This window comes from Scyliorhinus canicula, chromosome 11 (assembly GCF_902713615.1).
Source record: "Scyliorhinus canicula chromosome 11, sScyCan1.1, whole genome shotgun sequence".
NCBI classification, from domain to species: Eukaryota; Metazoa; Chordata; class Chondrichthyes; order Carcharhiniformes; family Scyliorhinidae; genus Scyliorhinus; species Scyliorhinus canicula.
The window spans coordinates 138,065,453-138,087,222 of NC_052156.1; the positions used below are offsets into that span (position 1 = coordinate 138,065,453).

The following is a 21,770-nucleotide window of genomic DNA, read 5'->3' on the forward strand; positions in this document are numbered from 1 at the left end:
TTCTTTTAGCTGATGTGTCACAAAACTATGCATTAGGTTGGAAAATTCAATTCTAAAGTTGCAATTTTCAGGTGTTGTGGTTAAACTTCCTGAGAGAAAAAATATGTATATTTTCGATAAGTCCTTGGTTAAAGATTTCAGTAATTCTTTCTAAATGATACTTGCCTAGATACAAATGAAGCAATCTCCTGGCATATAACTCATCTGCAAAATATATTTGAATCACTCGTGGACAAATGTGTTCATTCTTCTAAGAATCTTTGAGATGACTTGCCTTTGTGTCCATGGTTTTTCTAAGGAAATGTAGATGATTTGCAAGCAAACATCAACCTTTCCTACATTGACTCTTGTCTCACTCATCTGAATGAGGTATAATTACAGGACCTGACCACTACTCATAGGAACACACTTAAAATCCTTCAGCAATAATGGTCAGGATGTGTAAGTAACACATTTTTTCCATTAAAAGCACCATGATTTATAACTAACACTTTATTAACAATCCTCACTTGCTTCAAAAGGTTATACCGAGAAAGAGGCTTTGCAACTTCCAGACTGAATCAACTTTAACGTCCAGAATTGCAAGTCAGCATATTGTCAACATCGTTTTTTTAAAAGAATTTATTTGTTTATTTTTAAATTTTCCAATTAAGGGGCAATGTAGCGTGGTCAATCCACCTACCCTGCACATCTTTGGGTTGTGGGGCAGAGGCCCATGCAGACAAGTGGAGAATGTGCAAATTCCACACGGACAGTGACCTAGGGCCAGGATCGAACCCGGGTCCTCGACACTATGAGGCAGCAGTGCTAACCACTGCACCACCGTGCTGCCCAATTGTCAACACAGTTAACTGCTTTACCCGAGCAACATATCTGATGCTGAAGAGTTGGATCTTACCCCTCACTTGAAACCATTCTCACTCACTTTCATAATCAATTTCTGTTGCTAGGTTGCTGCATCAAAATAGTACCTTCAATTTTGTATTTTATAAAAAAAATAATACATATGTTTGTCATAATTTTTGATACAAATGTTTGAATCACATCCCCCCCCCCCCCCCGGAAACCTTCATGTTCTCCAACCCCTCAAAAAAGTTGATCGACACAAAGTTCCATTTTGAGAAATGTTTCTTCCACTCTTATCAAATTGAGGAATGTCCATGTTGCAAGGTATTATTTTATGTATCAAGTGTTGGAATCAGTCTTTATTTGGTGACATGGGTCACCTGCAGGTTGATGCCCACCAATAAATCTTAACTTCAACCTCTGAAACATTGGGCGAGATTCTCCGCACTCCCGACGGTGCGGAGAATAGCGTGGCTCGTAAAATTTTACGGCCACGCTGTTCCGACGCCCTCCCGCTATTCTCCCCCCCCCCCCCCCACGGCCAACTCCCGACACGAATCGCTGCCGCCGTTTTTTTACGGCCGGCAGCGATTCACAGCTGATAGATGGGCCGAGTTCCCAGCCCTTTATGGCTGTTTTTACGAACGGCAAACACACCTGGTCTGGCCGTTCGTAAAAACGGCCGTAAACACTCGCATTTTATAACCATGGCACCGATTGGCACGGCTGTACCACGGCCGTGCCAAGGGTGCCATGGGCCTGCGATCGGTGGGCACCGATCGCGGGCAGCGGGCCCGATGCCCGCGCACTATTTCTCCTTCCGCCGCCCCGCAGTATCCATTCGCGGGGCGGCTGAGGGGCAACCCGGCCCGCGCATGCGCGGGTTTCGCGCAAATGCGCGATGACGTCATCCGCGCATGCGCGGGTTGGAGTCTTCCAATCCGCGCATGCGCGGCTGACGTCATATGACGCATCAGCCGGCGCTAACTCCGGCAAGCGGGCTTAACGAAATTCGTTAAGCCCGTGATGACGGAGCTTACGGCGTCGGGCTGCTAGCCCCGACCGGGGACCAGAATCGGTTCCCGGTCGGGAAGGGGGGGGCTGGCGTCAAACCCGCCCGGGTTTGACGCCAGCCTTACGATTTCTCCCCATATGGGAGAATCTCGCCCATTGACTATGCCCCGGGTCCCCTTTGGTTTGCTGCAACCGTCCTTTTGACAACCTTGAATGAAGATGTCGATTGTAATGCGCTTGGACATAATCTGTGCTGTTAACACATTATACATGGAATTACATTGAACCCGCTCAATTAATTTTGAATTTTGAACTCCTCTGGTGAGCATAGCATTTTATTTCATCAGCCTGAACTACACCAAAACACAGTTCCCAGAGGACGTAGTATGGGAGATTGATCAAATCCAGATGACTCTTATTCCAGCTGACTACACATCTTGAAATTATAAATTTTAGACTGAATCCAGGTTGCACATGTCTTCAACTTGGAACAATGTTTGTCTTCTTGATTAGGTTTTTGCCTTCAAGCAATCTTAATAAGAACTTGCAAGAGAACTACTGCCGGAATCCGAGAGGTGAGGAGGGAGGTCCATGGTGCTTTACAATGAACCCAAGAACTCGGCTGGAGAGCTGTGCTATTCCACAGTGTTCAGAAGGTGACCAGTTCCCTTTTTAGGTGTACAAAGAATCTCTGTTTGCAAAATGATTAAATATAATTTGCAGGATTGGATCCATTAGGTGAAGGGTCGGGATTGTGGACAGTTTGAGAAGTATTTTGTAGTTGTCTGTTCGGTTCAGATAATGTAAATCAGTGATGGGATGAAATATTCAATTTGCAGTTCATTGTTTATCTTGATTTGTCCTCCCATCCCCACTTCAAAAGAAAATTGTGCAGTATTTTTGATTTGAAGAAATGTTTGACCAAAAGAGTTTTTTTCCCCCTGCTTTAAAATATAGTTGAATGCATGACATGTAATGGGGAAACTTACAGAGGACCCATGGACCACACAGAGTCGGGAAAGGAATGTCAGCGCTGGGACCTTCAAATGCCGCATAATCACAGATTCAATCCTGAACGGTGAGAGCAGCTGAAATGCAGTAGGGTTAATTTGAGGCGGGCCTGCAAGATTTCAACATCCAAACTTGTGCTGAATAACTTCAGTAAATTAAACATGGTGTTATCAAAAGCGCTTAACATGAGCTTGAATGCTCGAATGCCAGGTTGGCACTGCCAGGATACCAGGGGCATTGTCAAGGGGTGGGGCCTGAGGGGGCCATGCCCATGAAAGGGGGTTATGAAGGTTGGGGGAGGATGAAGGGAGGTTATGAAGTGTGGGAGAGTTATGGGGGGGGGGGGGTGCCTGAATTGAGGGAGGATCCTTAAGGTGCGAGGCCCTCAGCGTTCTCATAGCATGGTGTGCTCATTTGGAGGAGGTAGCGTGCCCCAATGCCAGCAAGGATGGATGGGTGTGGGCTGGGTGACTCTCGTGCCTGGCTGGTGGCGGGGAGGGTCCCATGGACTTTAAGTGATTGGAGGGGGAAGGTTGCCCCCTTTTGGGGTCGAGGGTTGGGTCGTTGCCCATGTCTTGGGGTGAGGGGAGGGGGTCACAATGTCAGTGGGTGGGGAGTGTGGGGGACCCTCAACCTTACTTTCAGATCTGGGCACCCTTTAAAAAGGATGCCCCAATCTCTGCGGAGCTGGCCTTGCTAGCGTCTTTAGTTCCTTACTGCAGAAAAAATTCTCAGGCCAGAATTTTCCATTTGGGAGTCTGTGTTGACGCCGATGTGAGTCAGGACATGCAAATGAACCAGCACTCTGTCCGCGTGAATTCAGAGCAATTCCCGGCCCAGTAGGAGTTCTAACCGCTGGGGACAAAGTTCGCTCTAAAGAGCATGGCAGCTGGAGCTGCTTTTAAGTGCTCCACTTACCACACACTCACTGCAGCCACAAAGGTGGCCCAGAGAAGAACTGGCCAACCGAGGTCGGGAGGACGAGGTGGACCCACAGCTCCACGCCAGTGAGGTGTGGAGGGACACTCTCTTCACCAGAGTGAGACACAGACTCAAGCCTGCCCTCCTGAACACTGCCTGGAAGTTGGTGGCAGCCAGGCTCACCAGGGAGGAGACAGCTGGTAATCGGGGGGTCACTAGTGAGGCAGCTGTCCTGATAGGGGCAGTGAAATGGGAGGATTCCAAAGACCAAGGTGCAGGCGTCCTCTAGCTGGGATGAGCTCTGTTGATTCCCTGCTTCGTCTGCAGTAGGGCAGAGCTTCTGAGTAGTCAACACCTGAGGGGCCCTGATTGAGATTGGCCACACCCACCCCTTGTTGGTACAGCTGAGGTCTGAGGGTGTCCAGAGGGACAGCCTGGATGTGTAATTTCCCCGTGTCTGTGTGGGTTTTCTCTGGTTTCCTCCCACAGTCCAAAGATGTGCAGGTTAGGTGAATTGACCATGCTAAATTGCCCCTTAGTGTCCAAATGTTTGGGTGGGGTTAGTGGGTTACAGGGATAGCATGGACTCTTTTGGACATTTTTTCCAAATAATTATCTGATTATTTTGGCCTAAACATATCATTGAATGCTTGAGCAAAATGAGCTAGTGCAATCCATGTGATTTAATTTCCAGGTTTCCGGATAAGGGACTTGATGACAATTATTGTCGTAATCCTAATGGGCGCACCAAGCCTTGGTGTTATACACTTGACCCTCACACCGTTTGGGAATACTGTGCCATTAAGGAGTGCGGTGAGTAAATATTTACTTTAGTTCTTCAATTTTAAAAACATATCGGGGCTTTCCACATCAGCAGCAAGCTCTACTGAGGTCTCTGGTCATTACTAATGACTTCCTTCAGTCCCAGAATCCAGAACAATGATTCATATTTTCCTTTAAGCAGAACCTCTAGTTGGAAAAACCCTGACTGACCACTGTAAATCCTCATGCGTTGGTTGGATTGCTTGCATTTGATGACAAGAGCAATGATCTCTTCAGTGATATGTAGTATGACTAATACGTGTTATTTACAAGATCCCACTTCCCTGCTCAGATTTGGCTCAGATAATGATCTGACCTCATCTGAATGATTCAGGAGCTGCTCTCTGACATCCAGCTCATCGTTACAAGGAGGTTTAAAGAAGCGGAAAACATCTTTGGCCTTCACAGTTTGTGTTTCCTCGAACATTGAATTCATGCAAACGATTGTTTTGATGATGTTAACTTGATGAAATTTGTCGCATCCTTAATTTTCGGGAGACGTTTTAGGAGTAAGGGAGCTTGGTGATAATTCATTGTTGCCAGTTTAAGATGAATACAGAGTGGGATCTTACGTTTAATGCATTTACCTGGGGTGACTTTATCCAAAGAAACTGCTGGACCTGTGAGCACTGTACTAGCTTACTCATGTCAATGAGAATGTAATTCTGAAAGAGGACCTCTGCTTGACACATTATCAAATGTTACAGTTCACAATTGTGATCATGATTCTGAGATGACCACCGAATGCTTCAAGGATCTTGGGGAGAGTTACAGAGGGACCATGAACACCACACCTTCAGGAATTCCTTGCCAACGCTGGGATCTGCAGTTTCCTCACCATCATAACTTCACCCCTGAGAACTACAAGTGCAAGTGAGTAATAAACTTTGTGCACAGTGGTTTTTTTTTATGACTTTCTATTTTCTTCCAGGTGGTGTGGTCTTTTTTCTTCTACCCTTGTAATATTTGTCTGAGCGATAGCTTTGCGGAGAAAGGAAAGAGGCTACCTGGCTCAAACTGGTCTATACTGGTGTTTATGTTTTACGTGAATCTTCTTCCACCTTCTCCATCTCATCATTTCAACATATTCTTTTATTTGCTAATTTCTAACTTCCTCTTAAATGCTAACATTATTAAAAATTTACTTTCAATATTGGATGCGAGGTACACTCACTTTTACCATTGACAGTAAAAATGGATAAAAACTGGGTTAATACCAAGTTCCTAAAGTAAGATTCTGTCATCTTGCAACCCAAATGCAAATCAAATGCTGAGATAATTGTTGGGTGGATGAATGCCATTTCACAATTCGAGACAATGACCTGAACTTTCATCACCGAGGTGGGTAGTGGAAGTTGGGAAAATTCCTACCTTGACCCACCTGCCTCAGGAAAAGGTGCTCAGAAGGAAAAGGATCTTCATTGCTGGGGGATGGATGTGGGCTGCAGTTGGACCAACCAACCTGGGAAAGAGGTCAGGAGTAGCTGGGTGCCAAGATGTCCTGTTCAAAAGGCCCACCTCAGTGCTGTGGGGCTTCACCCACCCCTGTTAGAATAAAAAGAATGTCCCTCCAGCCTTTGTCACTTCACCCCACCCCCCCCCCCCCCTCACATAATCCCCATACCCCATTCATTCCACCTCATATCTCTCACCTACCCTCTATGGTCCCCCTTGCCAAAGTAAGGCCTTCAAAGAGCCCCAATGGCCCCAAGTGCTCCCTTTCCAAAATGTGGTTCATCACACACCCCAATGCATGACGGGGACATAGATGTTGGGGGGGGGGGGGGGGGGCTGTTACCTTGGCATGGGTGTCATGAGGGCCATGGGGAGGTGGCTGGAGAGGAAATATCTTGGCATGGGAGAGCATGAAAAGGACCTTTTTAAACTTGTGTTTAAAGAAGGCCCCCTCATGCTGACTATTGTTGACGAAGTAGAACCAGCAATCTCGAGGCATGATAAACTGAAAGAACTGAAGCCGTGACCTGGCTGAAGTGCACCTGAACCAAAGACATTGCTGGAAATGACCAAGAAATAAAAATTCTGAAGGGTGGAAGAACAACCACAGTGCAGAAGAAAAGCCAAACCTGATCCAACACAAAGTCAAAGGGCTTAGCCAGATCACAAAAAGGGTGAGCAAAAATCAGAAAAGGGCTGAACTTTCCTTTTAAAGAAAAATCAAGGCTATAACCAGGCAGAACTGTTTAACCAACACAGTGGAAGGAACGCTGCAGTTGAGTATGCCATTGTCACCAAACCCACATGACAACTGAGCTCAGGTGATGAAAAACAGTTTGAAACTGGCAGCCAGAGTCTAAAGTTACCTTTCTCTCCAGTTTTTACACTTTGAAAACCCACTCAATAACCCAGGCTGGTGGGATTTGTCATTTCCTGCAGGGTCATATAATTTTTAAAAAGCGACCCCATCCTGGGCCCCCGACCAGCGACTGCCCCAGGCCTGCGCCGCGCGACCACCCACCCACTACGCAGCCCCAGTGTGCCATTTTTGTGGGCAGCCCCAGCACCCAAGGCAGCACTGCCCAGCCCGCAATGCGACCTGCAGCAGCTGCGGTCGCAAAAGACACTATGCCCGGGTATGCCTAGCGAAGAAAACTCCTACTCCAAACTCTCCCGTAGCCCAGAGCACTCGCTTCCCAAACTCGCAGGCCCCGTACTGCTGCAGCCTGTATGACGACTCCGCCCCCACCCGACATGTGTGACTCCTGGGGTCCGCCATCTTGGCAACCATCCTCCACGCGGCCGGCCACGTGCGACTCATGGGGGCCGCCATCTTGGATGCCATCTTCCTCGCCGCCCGCCACGTGCCATCCACGGGGGCCGCCATCTTGGGCTCCATCCTCTTCAACCTCTGAAACTCAACTCGAAGACTACGACCTCAGCGGACAGTCATCACGGGGCCACTCCAGCACAGCTGATCGAGGCGCCGACTACCCGCAACTCAGCGCGGTCACGTTGGACCAGTCGCGTCCGAAACACCTCCGGAACTCTCTGATGACTGTTAAAATCAATGGGTACAGGACACCATGCCTCTTCGACTCCGGGAGCACCGAGAGCTTCATACACCCAGAACTGGTAAGACGCTGTTCGCTCCCTATCTTCCCTGCACGGCAAACTATCTCCCTCGCCTCAGGCTCGCATTCTGTTCACATCCAAGGGTGCACCGTCGCGACGCTAACCATTCAGGGCACCAGCTACTCGAACTACCCGCTCTACGTACTCGCCGAACTCTGCGCCCCACTCTTACTGGGACTCGACTTCCAGTGTAACCTCAAAAGCCTCACACTCAGCTTTGGCGGACCCCTACCTCCACTCACTATGTGCAGTCTAGCGACGCTAAAAATTGATCCCCCTCCACTCTTTGCTAACCTCACTCTGGACTGCAAACCCATAGCCACTCGCAGCAGGCAGTATAGCCTGCAGGACAGGGTGTTTATCAGAACCCCTGTGGGGCAGTAGGGTAGCATGGTGGTTAGCATAAATGCTTCACAGCTCCAGGGTCCCAGGTTCGATTCCCGGCTGGGTCACTGTCTGTGTGGAGTCTGCACGTCCTCCCCCTGTGTGCGTGGGTTTCCTCCGGGTGCTCCGGTTTCCTCCCACAATCCAAAGATGTGCGGGTTAGGTGAATTGGCCATGCTAAATTGCCCGTAGTGTCCTAATAAAAGTAAGGTTAAGGGGGGGAGTTGTTGGGTTACGGGTATAGGGTGGATACGTGGGTTTGAGTAGGGTGATCATGGCTCGGCGCAACATTGAGGGCCGAAGGGCCTGTTCTGTGCTGTACTGTTCTATGTTCTATAACCGAGGTCCAGAGGCTCCTACATGAGGGGGTCATAGACACCAATAACAGCCCCTGGAGAGCTCAGGTGGTGTTTGTCAAGACCGGGGGAAAATTCTGAATGGTAGTGGACTATAGCCAAACCATTAACCAGTTCACGCTCCGCGATGCGTACCCCCTCCCCAGGATTGCAGACATGGTGAATCAGATTGCCCGGTACCGCATCTTCTCCACGGTGGATCTGAAGTCTGCATACCACCAGCTCCCAATCCACCCGGAGGACCGCCACTACACGGCATTCGAGGCAGATGGCCGCCTCTTCCATTTCCTCTGGGTTCCCTTTGGCGTCACGAATGGGGTCTCGGTGTTCCAACGAGCAATGGACAGAATGGTGGACCAGTACAGGCTGCGGACCACGTTTCCGTACTTGGATAACGTCACCATCTGCGGCCATGATCAGCAGGACCACAACGCTAACCTCCATCGATTTCTCCAAACTGCCCAGAAACTTAACCTCACGGATAACACGGAAAAATGCGTTTTCCGCACGACCAGGTTAGCCAACCTCGGCTATGTCGTGAAAACCGGAGTCCTGGGCCCCGACCTGGACCGTATGCAACTCTTACAACTCCCTCTCCCTCATTGTCCCAGGGCCCTCGGAAGGTGCCTGGGATTCTTCTTGTATTATGCCCAGTGGGTCCCTTAGTATGCGGACAAAACCCGCCCACTATTTAAGGCCACACTCTTTCCTCTGTCAGCTGAGGCTCACCAGGCCTTCAACTGCATCAAGGAGGACATCACCAAAGCGGCCATGCGGGCGGTGGATGAATCCGTCCCCTTCCAGGTAGAGAGTGACGCCTCGGAGGTCACTCTCGCAGCCACCCTAAATCAGGCAGGGAGACCAGTCGCCTTTTTGTCCCGAACCCTCTCCGCTTCGGAACTTCGACACTCCTCGGTCGAAAAGGAAGCACAAGCCATCGTGGAAGCTATACGACACTGGAGGCACTACCGCGCAGGTAGGAGGTTCACCCTCATGACCGACCAAAGATCGATTGCCTTCATGTTTGACAACTCACAAAGGGGCAAAATTAAAAATGATAAAATACTGCGGTGGAGGATCGAACTCTCCACCTACAATTATGATATTATGTATCGACCAGGGAAGCTCAACGAGCCCCCAGATGCCCTGTCCCGCGGCACGTGCGCCAGCGTGCAAGATGACCGCCTGAAAGCTATCCACAATGACCTCTGCCACCCGGGGGTCACCCGGCTCGCCCACTACGTCAAAGCCTGAAATCTGCCTTTCTCCACCGAGGAGGTAAAAGCCATCACCATGGATTGCCCGATCTGTGCGGAGTGCAAACCGCACTTCTATAGACCAGACAAGGCCCACCTGGTAAAGGTATCCCGGCCCTTTGAATGCCTGAGCATCGATTTCAAAGGGCCACTCCCCTCGACCAATCAAAATGTGTACTTTCTGAACGTCATTGATGAGTTCTCCCGCTTACCGTTTGCCATCCCGTGCCCCGATATGACCTCCCACACAGTAATCTGAGCCCTGCACAGTATCTTCACCCTGTTCGGTTTCCCCAGCTACGTACACAGTGACAGGGGTTCGTCCTTTATAAGCGACGAGCTGCGTCAGTACCTGCTCGGCAAGGGCATCGTCTCGAGCAGGACTATCAGCTACAACCCTAGTGGGAACGGGCAGGTGGAGAGTGAGAATGCGACGGTCTGGAAGACCGTCCTACTGACCCTCCGGTCCAGGAATCTCCCGACCTCCCATTGGCAGGAGGTCCTCCCCGACGCGCTCCTTGCTATTAGGTCCCTCCTATGCACCGCCACCAACCAGACCCCTCATGAGCGGCTATGTTTTTTCTAGGGGCACTACCACGGGGGTTTCGCTCCCAGCTTGGTTGACGACACCGGGCCCGGTTCTCCTCCGGAAGCACGTCCGGGCACACAAAACTGATCCACTCATAGAAAGAATGCTCCTACTCCACTCGAACCCCCAATATGCTTTCATCGAATACCCTGACAGCCGTCAGGATACTGTTTCCCTCCGGGACCTGGCGCCTGCAGGATCCAACTACACCACCACTACCGCCGAGGTACCCCTCACACTACACCCCACCCAACCCTCCGCGCCCTATGCCCCCACACCTATAGGTTCACTGCCCATGCTCCGCGCCTATAGGTTTCCTGCGCTCTCCGTCGCCCGTTGCACCAGTCGGGTATGAAGCTCGGACCGAATCACCCCCGGAATCCACCATCGTACCCTCGCCGACCGCCCCCACCCAGCCACCCGAAGAGGCTGCAACCCCGGCGCTCCGCCGATCCCAAAGGACGACTGGGCCGCTGGACCTGCTCAATTTGTAGACCCATCACCCCCGCCGGACTTGACTTTTTTTTACAGGGGGTGAATGTGGTAAATTATATACCTAGTAATTCACACTGTGTTGTATTACATGTATTGTGTTCTCGTGGGCTCTGTATACGAGGCATTGCGCGGCTCTGCCCATAAGGGGAGATGAGGAGTTCGTACTGGGCTCTGCCCATGGCTTCTCCCATTAACCGGAAGTATAAAGCACTGCAGTCGTAAGCCTGCACTCAGTACATCTCGTCGCAGGCAGGCTTAGTTGTAAGACTATTAAAACCACTGTTTACTTCCAATCACGTGCCTTGTGAATTGATGGTCTCATCAATTCTGCAATGAGGGTTGATCTTTAGTTCTGTTTGGGATGCCCTTTAAAGTTGTTGCCACGATCTCTGTGGGCCTCAATCTCTATGGGCCCCATCAAGCCCCACCCCATCAGACAGATAGCATAAACTATGCCTACTCTTTATTTTACTTGGGACGGCTCAAGATCTGGACTGAAAACTGGTCTGTGCAGCTGGCAAGCTACATGCAGCTTGTCAGTCTAATCTTCACTCTGGAAAAAAAATATGGTAAGGTTTCACCCCTCATGTTATGGAATATTTTTTTTATTATAGTGCATCAGAATTAGGTAGAAAATCAAAGTAATTCCAAATTAATTATGTTTTATATACTTAATTGGTGAAATGCCGATTGAAATAGTCTAAATCTGAGACATTGATGAATCCACAGCCAGCTTTGATGAACTATTAAAAATCTTTGACAAATATTTTATTTTCAGTGCTGAGATACCTGGCATTGATTTGAGGGTGAGGTAGTAGAACATTCCAAGTTTTCAGCAGATAATGAAGCCACGGGTTTCATGATTATGAAACTGAAACAAGCTTCATGTGAGGCCAACCTGGTTAACAGTGAAACCAAAATGAAGGACCCGATCATAGGCCAGGCAACCGTGGAGGTCCCCCCAGGGTAAACCTACCACCCTTCAAATGTGACCAGCTTAAGGCCTGGTAGCATTGTAAAGCCTCTAGTCTGAACTGATAACTGAATTGTTAAAGTCAGGAACTTTGAAGGTGGGGACAGAGAGAAGGCAACATAGAAATATTGTATTGTAATATGTTTTGGTGGAGACTTGGGAAGTATAGTATAAGAGCAATCAGCCTGGATTCAGAACATTTAGGGCTGCACGGTGGCACAGTGGTTAGCACTGCTGCCTCACAGCAACAGGGATGCAGGTTCGATTCCAAAATTAGTAGGTACATTCTCGCCGTGTCTGCATCGGTTTCCTACGGATGCTCCAGTTTCCTCCCACAGTCCAAAGATGTGCAGGCTAGATGGATTGCCCATGTTAGTTGCCCATAAGTGCCAAAAGATTGGATGGGGATAGGGTGGGGGATTGGGCCTCGGTAGGGTGGCCTTTCGAAGGGTCGGTGTCAACTCGATCGGCCGAATGGCCTCCTTTTGCACTGTAGGAATTTGATGATTCCATTTGTTGTGGTGCAGAAGGAGGCCATTCAGCCCATAATGTCTGCACTAGCGCTCCCAATGAACATTATGACTTAGTGTCATGCTGCATTTTCTCCATACCAATCTGCACAATCATTCTAATGCTGTCTTGAAAGCCTCGATTGAACTTGCCACCACCACATTTCCAGGCAGTTCATTTCAGACTCAAACCACTCGCTGTGTGAAAATTAATTTTTTCGCATCTCATTTGCTTCTCTTGCAAACCACTTCAAATCTGTGCCCTCTCATTCTTGATCCATTTGTGAGCCGGAACAGTTTCTCCTTTCCTACTCAGTCCAGTTCCCCTCATGATTATGAACACCTCTATCAAATCTCCTCCTAGCCCCCTTCTCTCCAAGGGGAAATGTCTCAATCTCTCCAATTTATCCTATAACTGAAGTCTCTCATCCTTGGAACCATTCTTTAAGCACTCTCAATGTGTTCACACATCCTTCCTATAGTGTGGCGCCCAGCCTGTACATAATATTCTAGCAGAGATCGACTAGTGTCTTGTATAAATTCAGCATAACCTCCTTGCTCCTGTACACTCTGCCCCTATTAATAAAGCCCAGGATACTGGGTGCTTTAGTTCTTGTAACTTCTTTTCACAAACAACATTGTACAAACCATAATAATCTTTTGCCCTTCTATTAAAGGTTATGTTGATTGGAGACAAACCTGAAATTTTAATGAGTTTGATCTGTTCACCAAGATGCATCTCTTGCACTGAAAATAATATTTACATCTTATGGGTGAATTGGTCTATAAATGCGTAGGACTGTAACGTCATCACTTGATGACCAATACCATTTTATGGTATTAATCTGTTTCATATTTGAAAGTATTGCCCTTTCAAATCTTTAAATTGTTTAAATTCCAAAATATTATACACAGTATATTCTCACATAATCAGCTGAAAGGTATAACTTTAAAAAAAATTCTCAGACTTGTGCTCATTGAAAATGTGATGCATTTTAGCCCGTATATCTTTTGTGTGTGCATATGTATGTCATGTGTTTGTGTTTGACCAATGCGTATTTAGACAGCTGTGAACACTCAAACAGTGTAAAGGTCATTATGATTTTCCTTGCCCGTTTTTTAGCTGTGTTTATTCCTTGAGGCCCAATTAAACTCTTATGACCATTTTTTATTTTTTTGGGAAAAAAACGCTTAGAGCCTATTTTAGAAAAAATTGAAAACAGAAATTGCTGTTCATATGAACGATTCAGGGGTAGTCCATCAACAGAAACTGTGGCTGTCTTTTGTTTCAGCCGGTAACATAGATTATGCAAAATGTGGACAAAACAAGTAATTCGGCTCAACTAGTCTGTGTCAGCTGTTCATGCTCCACATGAGCCTCTTCTCACTCCATTCCTCTCGTCCCAACGGCATAACTTACTATTTCTTTTCTTCCTTGCGTTTATCCAGCTTAATCAGAAACACATCAATGTTATTTGTCTCAACTATCTATTCCTTGTGACGAGGAGCAAACACCAGTTTTTCCAGCAACCTTCAGAATTGAATATGAGCCGTCTCTCCAGTCAGAAAAAAGATACCTCTGTTCAGTAAGCTCGAACCTTATGACATTAACGGAGAAGACTGGGCCCAATCTTAGGAGGGCAGCACAGTAGCATTGTGGATAGCACAATTGCTTCACAACTCTCCAGGGTCCCAGGTTCGATTCCGGCTTGGGTCACTGTCTGTGCGGAGTCTGCACATCCACCCCGTGTGTGCGTGGGTTTCCTCCGGGTGCTCCGGTTTCCTCCCACAGTCCAAAGATGTGCAGGTTAGGTGGATTGGCCATGATAAATTGCCCTTAGTATCCAAAATTGCCCTTAGTTTGGGGTGGGGTTACTGGGTTATGGGGATATGATGGAGGTGTTGACCTTGGGTACGGAACTCTTTCCAAGAGCCGGTGCAGACTCAATGGGCCAAATAGTCTCCTTCTGCACTGTAAATTCTGTGATAATCTGTGAATCCACGGAGCACATGCGTTATTTCTTCCGGGCTAATAACGTTGTGGGATTTGAGAAGAAGAAAGTAATTCTGCTGACAGCATGCGGGACCCCAGTATTCAATGTAATTAAAAAGCCTGACCTACCCAGATGCCCCAGACCCAAACATTTGACCAGCACATAGATCTGGAGCAAAAATGATCCGAAGCCTTCTGTCATCCTTCAGAGATACTGCTTTAATACGGCAAGGAGAACCCCGGGGAGCCCATTGTCATAATATACATCTATGCATATAATGGAGTGCAGACAGGCAGTGATTAACACACAGGATGACCAGTAAGCACACAGAACAGAGCAGCCAATCACCAGGCAGGATGCTACCGCGATAAAGCCAGAGGGCACTAGGTTTCCCGCTCTCTCTGGACCCAGCCACTGAGAGAGTCAGAGTTCATGAGCTAGCCAGTGCAAACACCATGCGGTAGCTAGTAAGTCTGGTCAGGCTGGTACTAGGTCTCCAGTCAATTCAGTATAGTGTCAACCCACAGTTGAAAATGTATATTAGTTAATACGTTAAATAAAATAGTGTTGGATATTCTCCAGTGTTAGAGGTCTGTCTCTCGCTACACTGCATCAAGTGCAGTCCACGTCGACCCAACCTGCCTAACACATCATGGTTCCACGGAGTGATACTGAAATTTGACGGACCTACCTCGAGTGAATCAGCGTTGACCAGCAAGCAGCCATCCGGTGACATGGAAAACGTCCACCCTCCTCCGCAGCTCTGCTTCTCCGGCAACCTCGGCTTCTCCGGCAACCTCGGCGCCAATTGGAAGATCTTCAAGCAAAGATTCCTCCTATACATCGAGGCCACCGACCTCAAGGCACCATCGGTTGCCAGGAAGATCGCACTATTTCTCTCCACAGCGGGGGACCATGCCATCCACATCTACAACTCCCTTACGTTCGCTGAAGGGGATGACAAGATGAAATTTAAAACAGTCCTGCTGAAGTTTGACAGCCACTGCGACATTGAGGTGAATGAGAGCTTTGAAGGGTACATTTTCCAGCAGAGGCTTCAGGGTAAGGATGAAACTTTTCAGTCCTTTTTGACCCATCTCCGCATCCTAGCGCAGTCATTTAACTATGACTCGACAGCTGATTCTATGTTGCGGGATCAGATCGTTTTCGGGTTCCACTCCGATTCCTTTCGCCAGCAGCTCCTGAAAGTCAAGCAGCAGACCCTCACCATCACTATCGAGATGTGCGTGGTCCAGAAACATGCTAACAATCGGTACTCCCACATCAGGGCGGCAGAGACTGTGAAGCTAGCTTCCCATGAGGCGGAACGGGTGCAGACCATTGCATAAACACAGGGCCTAAGCATCGGCGACAGTGGCCGTTTCGCGCACTTTTCCCGGGCCCCTGCACATGCGCGCCACGACCGAGGGGACGATGAGACCGACAACCAGACTGCGCAGGTCCGTATGACGTTTGATCGCACTGCGCATGCGCGATGGCGCCCGGAACGTGCTGACGTTGGCGTCATGACGTGTCTGAATTGTGGCTCCACCCACTTAAAGCGGCAATGTCTGGCAAAAGGACGACCGTGTCTACAGTGTGGCAAGCTTGGCCACTATGCAGCCCTTTGCAGATCTGCTCCACCACCCAGCAGCCAGCGATTCCAGCCACGGCGCAGAAGTATCCGTTCAATACAGCAGGGCATGCCAGACTCCAACCCCGACAGCCCAACAGACCTTGATGCTGAGAGCCTCAAATCCCCATACCGGGTGGGCATCATAACGAAGCATGCGCTGCCTTTCTCCAAGATGGCGAAGCACCTCTCGATCTTCAGCGTGGATCCTGACAACGAGTGGTGTGCTGTCCTCACAGTTAACAAGGCTTGCATTCGGTTCAAACTGGATACCGGTGCATCGGCGAACCTCATCTCGAAATCCGACCTCGACACTGTCCATGTCAGACCAAGTATTCTTCCACCAGCCTGCCAGCTCCTTGAATACAATGGCAATGCCATAGCTGCCAGTGGCTCGTGCCAACTAGGGGTCTCCAATAAGATTAAAGCGATGCTGCGGTTTGAGATCGTCGGACCTGACAGAGCATCCCTGCTCAGTGCTCGGGCCTGCAAACTCCTGAACCTGGTTCAGCGAGTCCACACCATGTCATCGTCACAGGCGACGGCCTCACCTGATGAAAACTTCCAAGCTGATATAGATGGCATGATCACACAGTACCACAGCGTGTTCGATGGAATGGGCCCGCTCCCATAACGAAAGAAAATCCTGCTCAAGCCGAACGCCACCCCTGTAATTCATGCACCACGCCGCGTGCCGGCATCCCTTAAGGATCGCCTCAAGCAGCAATTACAGGACCTCCAAGACCAGGGCATCATATCGAAGGTCACAGAGCCCACAGACTGGGTCAGCTCCATGGTCTGCGTCAAGAAGCCGTCAGGGGAGCTTCGGATCTGCATTGACCCCAATGATTTAAACCGCAACATCATGCGGGAGCATTACCCGATGTCAAAACGGGAGTTGACCAGTGAGATGGCTCATGCCAAATTCTTTATGAAGCTGGACGCCTCCAAGGGATTTTGGCAAATACAGCTGGACGCATCCAGTCGCAAGCTATGCACGTTCAATACCCCGTTCGGTCGCTACTGCTACAACCGGATGCCTTTTGGCATCGTCTCTGCCTCAGAGGTATTTCACCGCATCATGGAGCAGATGATGGAGGGCATCGAGGGGGTGCGAGTGTATGTTGACGATGTCATCATCTGGTCCACAACTCCCCAAGAACATATCGCTCACCTCAAGCAGGTATTCCAGAGAATCCATGAGCATGGTCTCCAGCTCAACAGGGCCAAGTGCTCGTTCGGTCAATCAGACATCAAATTCCTCGGTGACCACATCTCGCAGCACGGCATGCGGCCAGATGCTGACAAGGTCTCGGAGATCAACGCCATGAAGACCACGGAGGACAAGAAGGTGGTCCTCCGATTCTCTGGATGGTCAACTTCCTCAGGAAATTCATTCCCAATATGGCGTCCCACACCACGGCCCTCCGCCATCTCGTCAAAAAGTCGACGGAATTCCAGTGGCTGCCCGCACATGAAGAGGAATGGCGTGAGCTGAAAGCGAAGCTCACCACAGCTCCGGTTCTGGCATTCTTCGACCCAACCAAGGAAACCAAGATATCCACTGATGCAAGCCAGGACGGCATTGGGGCGGTGCTCCTCCAACGAGATGACTCTTCGCCCTGGGCTCCAGTGGCATATGCCTCCAGAGCCATGATGTCCACTGAGCAACGGTACGCCCAGATTGAGAAGGAATGTCTGGGCCTCCTAATGGGAATCGTCAAGTTTCACGACTATGTTTATGTCCACATTATCCAGAAGGATTTAAATGACATGATGCCTCGGTTACAGCAAATTCTTCTTAAGCTACGCTGCTATGACTTTGAACTTGTCTACATGCCAGGCAAAGAGCTCATTGTTGCAGATACCCTATCCAGGTCCATTACCACACTGTGTGAACAAACTGACTGCATCTGCCACATTGAAGCGCAAGTGCAATTGTGTGCCACCAACCTTCCGGCCTCTGACGAGAGGGTGATCCAAATTCGTGAGGAAACAGCCAAGGATCCTCTGCCACAACGTGTGATGCAGCACCTTACTATCAATGATTTTTTTTTTAACCAGTTTGAGGAAAACAACAGAACATTGTGAATTCTGCTCATCCCTGACCGAGATGTTGCGAGACAATGTTAAAACTCAAGAGTTACTGCATCTCTTTTATAAAAAAAATCAACAAAACAAAACATTGAGTTAGCCCTATCCCTGGAAAATGCAGGAAAAGAAGCTCAGGAGCTACAAGAAGCACCTGATGATAATGTCCTCCAGTTAGGGGAAGGAGCTTGTGTAAAAGTATCCATTCCTCAGTTGAAAGCACCTGTGTGAATCGCTCATCGCTAAACCAGAACTCAATTGGTGACCCAAAGGAAATTTCATGACAGTCCTAAGGATGCTAGGGAACCTGCTCCTGTTTAAAACCAATCGGGCGGGATTCTCTGATGGCTGATGCTGAAATTGCGTTCGGTGATTGGCCGGAGAATCCGCTTTTACGCTGAAATCAGGGGACGACACCGTTTGTCGGATGCTTCGTCACTTCAAGAACGATGTCATTGCTGAGTATGCCGCACACATTGAGACAGCCTCAGGACATCACCTGAGGCCCTCCCTCGATGGGTAGACTTCTCTACGACGTCGGTTGCGTGGCCTCTCAGTTTCTGGGGACCTCGTGTGGCAGCTGCGGATTGTGTCCAGCGTCGCCACAGTCGGGGCGGGTGGTGGGGGGCAGTGGACAGCCCTTCCACTGGCAGGGGGAGCTTCAGCGTGGGCTGGAGGACTGGTGTGGGGTGGTCTGTTGGTGGGTGGGTTACAGGGGAGCATTATCTGGCAGGCTGGGTGCGTGAGCGGCCGTTGCCATGTTGTACGGCGCGGCCACCACAGGTTGTCACCGTGCGCATGCGCGGCCACGGACCTAACCATCCTCCACCCGTATCTGCAGGTAAATCCGGGCTTTACATTGCATGGCTGCTACTGAAACTGGTCGTGTTTCACGGCAGCCTCCGCGCCCCCTCCCGGGACCCGATTCTGCTCCCCGGTCGGGGCTAGCAGCGGGGCCCCGTGAACCACGGCATCGCAGGCTTAGCGAACTGCACTAAGCCCGCGCACCAAGGGTAACGGTGGCTGACGCGCATGAATGACGTCAGCCGCGCATGCGCGGATTGGACGGCTCCAACCCGCGCATGCGCGGATGACGTCTTCGCGCATGTGCGTGCCGTCAATGCCCCTCAGCCGCCCCGTGGACTGATCCAGCGGGGGGGGGCGGAGGAACAAAGAGTGCGCGGGGTTCGGACCGCTGCCCGCGATCGGTGGACACCGATCGTGGGCCCATGCCACCCTTGGCTCGGCCGTGGTGCGGCCGTGCCAATCGGTGCCATGGTTCTCCAGAACGGCACTTTGCGGCCGTTTTCACGAACTGTGAGAGCAGGTGTGTTGGAGTTCGTGAAAACAGCCGTAAAGGCCTGGGAAATCGGCCCATCGGGTAGGGGAGAATCGGTGCCCGCCGTAAAAAAACGGCGAGCAGCGATTCGTGTCGTGGGGCGGCCGTGGGGGGCGGGGGGGAGAATAGCGGGAGGTCGGGAAAAATGTCGGGAAGGCCCTCCCGCTATTCTCCGACCCGTCGTGGGGGGGCGGAGAATCGCAGGTCCGCGTGGATCTCAACCACACAACCTAAACATTTACAAGGTAGGTGGATTGACCATGCTAAATTGCCCCTTAACTGGAAATTATTTTTTAAAAATCCACAGTTCAGGCCAAGGCATCTCCATAGGTCCCTGAGCTAGGACACAAGTGTTGTATGCACAGCAGCAGCCCCTTTTGTTGCTACACTAAAAAGTGTTATTCTTAGTAGTCATTATATCCATAATGCTCAGGACTGAGATGACCCTGTTATTGTTCCAGTTTCCTTTCTCGCCTTTGTTTTACTTTGGATCATGTATCTCCTGTGGGATTTGCTTACTTTCCAGCCAAGAAGAAGGTCATAAAGGTTTGGCAATAGATGAGACTTACTGTGCTTGAGCTGTGCGGCTGGGTTTCCATCATTGCCACGTGGCTTTCTGTTTGCTCAGCAGTTAATCGACTACTGAAGCTCGTGATGAATGTTCTTCATTAAATCATCCATGACAGGAAGCTGCAGGAGAGTATCAAGCATGGACATGGAGATGTCCCTCTCACAGTACTTCAGCTCACAATAGTGTTCAGCCCAGCGGGACATCTGTTCTGTCAGTGAATACTTCACCATCTACTGATTTCCGGCAGCAACTTTGGTGATGGTAGGACCAAGTGTTCGCTTGCTCCCTTCAGCTAGTGGGTAGCTAGTGGATTTCCATTGTTGCCGGCAGGTTGGATTTCTTGGCAGAAGTTGATTCAATGTCTAGTTGTGCAGTATTTCCCTATCTTTTGCACGGCTGTCTGGGCTACTTTCAGGATGACAGTGTTTTAAATGTTGGGTTTATTTTGTGCATCATGTAGACTTTGTTTTTTTGCATAAGTGACAGATTCCATCTCACTTGAGTTGGTCTCACCGAAGAAGCTTCTGCTGCTTCTGAGGTATTTAGCTTGGTGGCTTCCCAGTTCCCTTGATACCTTGACTCTGAGGAAATCTTTGGTGGGTAGCAATCATTCCAGCAGCAGCGCAAAGTGCTGGTATTTGCAATAATTATTTGTATAAGGGATGCTGATGCATGGTGGTCCATTGTGCTTGCAACTGTGAGACTTTGTGCGGTGCACCTTCACTCTGTTGCTGACAATAGAATTGTCAGTATTTGCACTGTGGTAGATGTGGGTGTGGCGAACACTGGGCAGATTATGCCTTCTTGCATTGGCAAGACCTAATTGCTGCCCATGTGCAGACCTTGAGGAAAACTTTGATACAATGATACCTGTGCTGGAATTGCAGAGCTCATTCTGGGCACAACGTTCAACAGGTGCTGTTTTGTTTTTATTAATCCACCCTTGCCGACTCTTCCCGCCCCCCCCCCCCCATTGCCGATTCTCTCCCTGTCACTGCACTGACTCTTGCCCCCGTCACCGACTCTTTCCCCCCCCCCCCCCCCCCAGTCACTCACTCTTCACACACACACACACACCCCCCCCCCCCCCCCCGTCGCTGACTCTTCCCCTTTCTCGGCGACACTTCCTTCCCCCCCTCTTGCGGACTCTTTCCCCCCCCCCCTCTTGCGGACTCTTTCCCCCCCCCGCTGAGTCTTCCCCCCACCCTGCCGAGACTCTTCCTCCCCCCCCCCACTCCACCGACTCTTCACCCCTCCCTCGCCGTCTCTTCCCCTCTCACCGTCTCTTACCCCCTCACCGTCTCTTCCACACCCTTACCGACTCTTTCCCCCCTTGCCAACTCTTTCCCCTCGCCAACTCTTCCTCCCCCCCCCTCGCCAACCCTTCTTTCCCCCCCTCGCTGACCCTTCCTCCCCCCTCACTGATTCTTCCCCCCCCTCGCTGACTCTTTCCCCCCCCCCCCCCCCGCCGCTGACTCTTCTCCCCCACCCGCTCACATCCTGCTCACCATTTTGTTTCACAATTAATCATTTTGAGGATAATTGTATTTTATGGTTGCACCCAGAATGTGTTGGAATGTAACATCTTTTTCCTAAATGGTCTTCGCATTATAGCAGGGAATTACTTATATTATCATTATTGCACCATGAACAAAATCTAAATCTTTGGCAGCTGGTTTGTTCCAATTTACAATGATGCGAAACAATTTTAACTTTGCTTCAACTAAAATTGTATTGGACATTTAGGGTGTGAATTAAATATGAAACTCTGGCAGACAATGGGAGATTACAAATGGAATGATCGAACCAGTTATCAGACAGTTTATTAGAAAATTATTTCAATTCTCTCATATTGGGAAACAACAGCTGATCAAAT

General features: G+C 49.6%; 1 protein-coding gene across 1 annotated transcript in view; it reads left to right on the plus strand.

Annotated features, from left to right (window-relative positions):
- Positions 1-21,770, plus strand: part of LOC119973413 (hepatocyte growth factor-like) — a 59,995-nt gene that overhangs the window by 13,364 nt on the left and 24,861 nt on the right. Inside the window, exons 5-8 of the mRNA XM_038811487.1 lie at positions 2,374-2,516; positions 2,818-2,938; positions 4,487-4,605; positions 5,322-5,487. Coding sequence (XP_038667415.1) covers positions 2,374-2,516; positions 2,818-2,938; positions 4,487-4,605; positions 5,322-5,487 — 549 coding nt within the window. The remainder of the gene's footprint in view (positions 1-2,373; positions 2,517-2,817; positions 2,939-4,486; positions 4,606-5,321; positions 5,488-21,770) is intronic.